Source organism: Protobothrops mucrosquamatus, unplaced genomic scaffold (genome assembly GCF_001527695.2).
Source record: "Protobothrops mucrosquamatus isolate PMUCROS unplaced genomic scaffold, P.Mucros_1.0 scaffold4996, whole genome shotgun sequence".
Taxonomy (NCBI): domain Eukaryota; kingdom Metazoa; phylum Chordata; class Lepidosauria; order Squamata; family Viperidae; genus Protobothrops; species Protobothrops mucrosquamatus.
Window position 1 is genome coordinate 160,391 of NW_015390877.1, and position 2,396 is coordinate 162,786.

Consider the following 2,396-nt stretch of genomic DNA (forward strand, 5'->3'; position numbering starts at 1 on the left):
GATAGATAGATAGATAGATAGATAGATAGATAGATGATAGATAGATAGATAGATAGATGATAGATAGATAGATAGATAGATAGATAGATAGATAGATAGATAGATATATGATAGATAGATAGATAGATAGATAGATAGATAGATGATAGATAGATAGATAGATAGATAGATAGATAGATGATAGATAGATAGATAGATAGATAGATAGATGATAGATAGATAGATAGATAGATAGATAGATGATAGATAGATAGATAGATAGATAGATAGATAGATAGATGATAGATAGATAGATAGATAGATAGATAGATGATAGATAGATAGATAGATAGATAGATAGATAGATAGATAGATAGATAGATAGATAGATAGATTGTTCGATGGATGGATGGATGGATTTTTGATACTGTGACTGAGAAGACCGCATGGACCCTTCTGCGGTGCGCCCCCACAGATCAAGCTCCCCTTGTGGGAACTCTCTCTTTGCCTTGCAAGTCAAGATTCCTTGGCCATCCCATCCTGGCCTTGACACGCTTTGCCCTGGAGATCTCACTTACTGCTCTGCTGGGATATATCCATCCACGAAGGGAACGCACTCCACGCCCGCAACTTTGACATGGGATGCGATGTCCCAGAACTTCAGACCTAGGTTTTCTCCTCGGATGGTCACTCTCGTCCCTCCTTCACGAGGTCCTCTCACTGGACTTATCTAAGAAAAGAAAGATCTGGTTAGGGAGGCTTCCAAAAGATGAAAAGAAAACCAAAACCACCTCTTGCTTCCTTTGTGTGTGTGTGTGTGTGTGTGTGTGTGCGTGTGTGCAATGATCCTGACCTTTCTTCTCCAAATATCCCATCCTGGTTTACAAGTGGTCCTCGACTTACAACCGTCCGTTTAGCCACCACTCAAAGTTACAACAGCAGTGAGAAAAGGGACGGGGGACTGTTTTTCCACCCTTAACGACTGGGGCAGCATCTCCTTGGTCACGTGATCAAAATTCAGAGACTCGGCAACTGGTTCGGGTTTATGACGGTTGTCGTTTCCCCTTTTGCGACCTTCTGACAAGCAAAGTCAAGCGGGACTCTTTCCAGAGTCTCCACATCTTTTTAATATGGTGGCAACCAAAACTGACAATATATAAAACAGATGTTGAGACCCTGGAAAGAGTGCAGAGAAGAGAAACAAAGATGATCAGGGGACTGGAGGCTAAAACATACAAGGAACGGTTGCTGGAACTGGGGATGTCTAATTTAATGAAGAGAAGGACGAGGGGGTGACATGATAGCAGTCTTCCAATATCTCAGGGGCTGCCCCAAAGAAGAGGGAGTCAAGCTATTCTCCAAAGCGCCTGAAGGCGGGACAAGAAGCAACGGATGGAAACTAACCTAGGAGAGAAGCAACCTAGAGAACTAAGGAGAAATTTCCTGACAGGGAGAACAATTAACCAGTGGAACAGCTTGCCACCAGAACTTGAGACTCTAGAAAGAGTACAGAGAAGAGCAATAAGGACGATTAGGGGACCGGAGGCTAAAACATATAAGAAACAGTTGTTGGAATTGGGTATGTCCAATTTAATGAAGAGAAGGACAAGGGGGGACATGATAGCAGTCTTCCAGTATCTCAGCGGCTGCCCCAAAGAAGAGGGAGTCAAGCTATTCTCCAAAGTGCCCGAAGGCAGGACAAGAAGCAACGGATGGAAACTCATAAAGGAGAGAAGCAACCTGGAATTAAGGAGGAATTTCCTGACAGTTAGAACAATTAACCAGTGGAACAACCTGCCTCCAGAAGTGGTGAATGCTCCAACACTGGAAATCTTTAAGAAGAGACTGGACAGCCATTTGTCCGAAATGGTACAGGGTTTCCTCCCTGAGCAGGGGGTTGGACTACATGACCTCCAAGGTCCCTTTTAATTCTGCTATTCTGTTATTCTGTGATGTCTAATTCTTTCAAGATAAGGCGCATTCTCTCTTTCCTAATCCCTTTGCAAAATGTCATTTCAGATTTACAAAGGCGGGCCTTCCACCTCCCAAAGTTGCCTATTTGAGGGAACAACAGACGCATTCTTGGAACATTCACAAGCTCTGGAGCAGTGTTTCTCAACCTTGACAATTTTAAGGCATGTGGACTTCAACTCCCAGAATTCCACAGCCAGCATTGCTGGCTGTGGAATTCTGGGAGTTGAAGTCCACATGCCTTAAAATTGTCAAGGTTGAGAAACACTGCTCTGGAGTAAAGCTGTTCCATTGTAATTGTTCTGATGGTCAGAAATATTTCTCATTATTTCTAGGTTGCATCTCTCCTTGATTAGTTTCCATCCGTTGTTTCTTGTCCTGCCTTCAGGGGCTTTGGAGAACAGCTTGACTCCCTCTTCTTTGGGGCAGATCCTGAGAGATTGGAA

At 43.4% G+C, this 2,396-nt stretch overlaps 1 protein-coding gene across 1 annotated transcript in view; it reads right to left on the bottom strand.

Moving 5' to 3' along the window:
* LOC107299478 (plexin-A4-like) overlaps window positions 1-709 on the bottom strand; it is a gene marked incomplete at its 5' end in the record, with an annotated part of 61,810 nt that extends 61,101 nt beyond the window's left edge. Inside the window, one exon of the mRNA XM_015828832.1 lies at window positions 558-709. Within this exon, the coding sequence (XP_015684318.1) occupies window positions 558-709 (152 nt within the window). The remainder of the gene's footprint in view (window positions 1-557) is intronic.
* Between the last annotated feature and the right edge of the window lie 1,687 nt (window positions 710-2,396).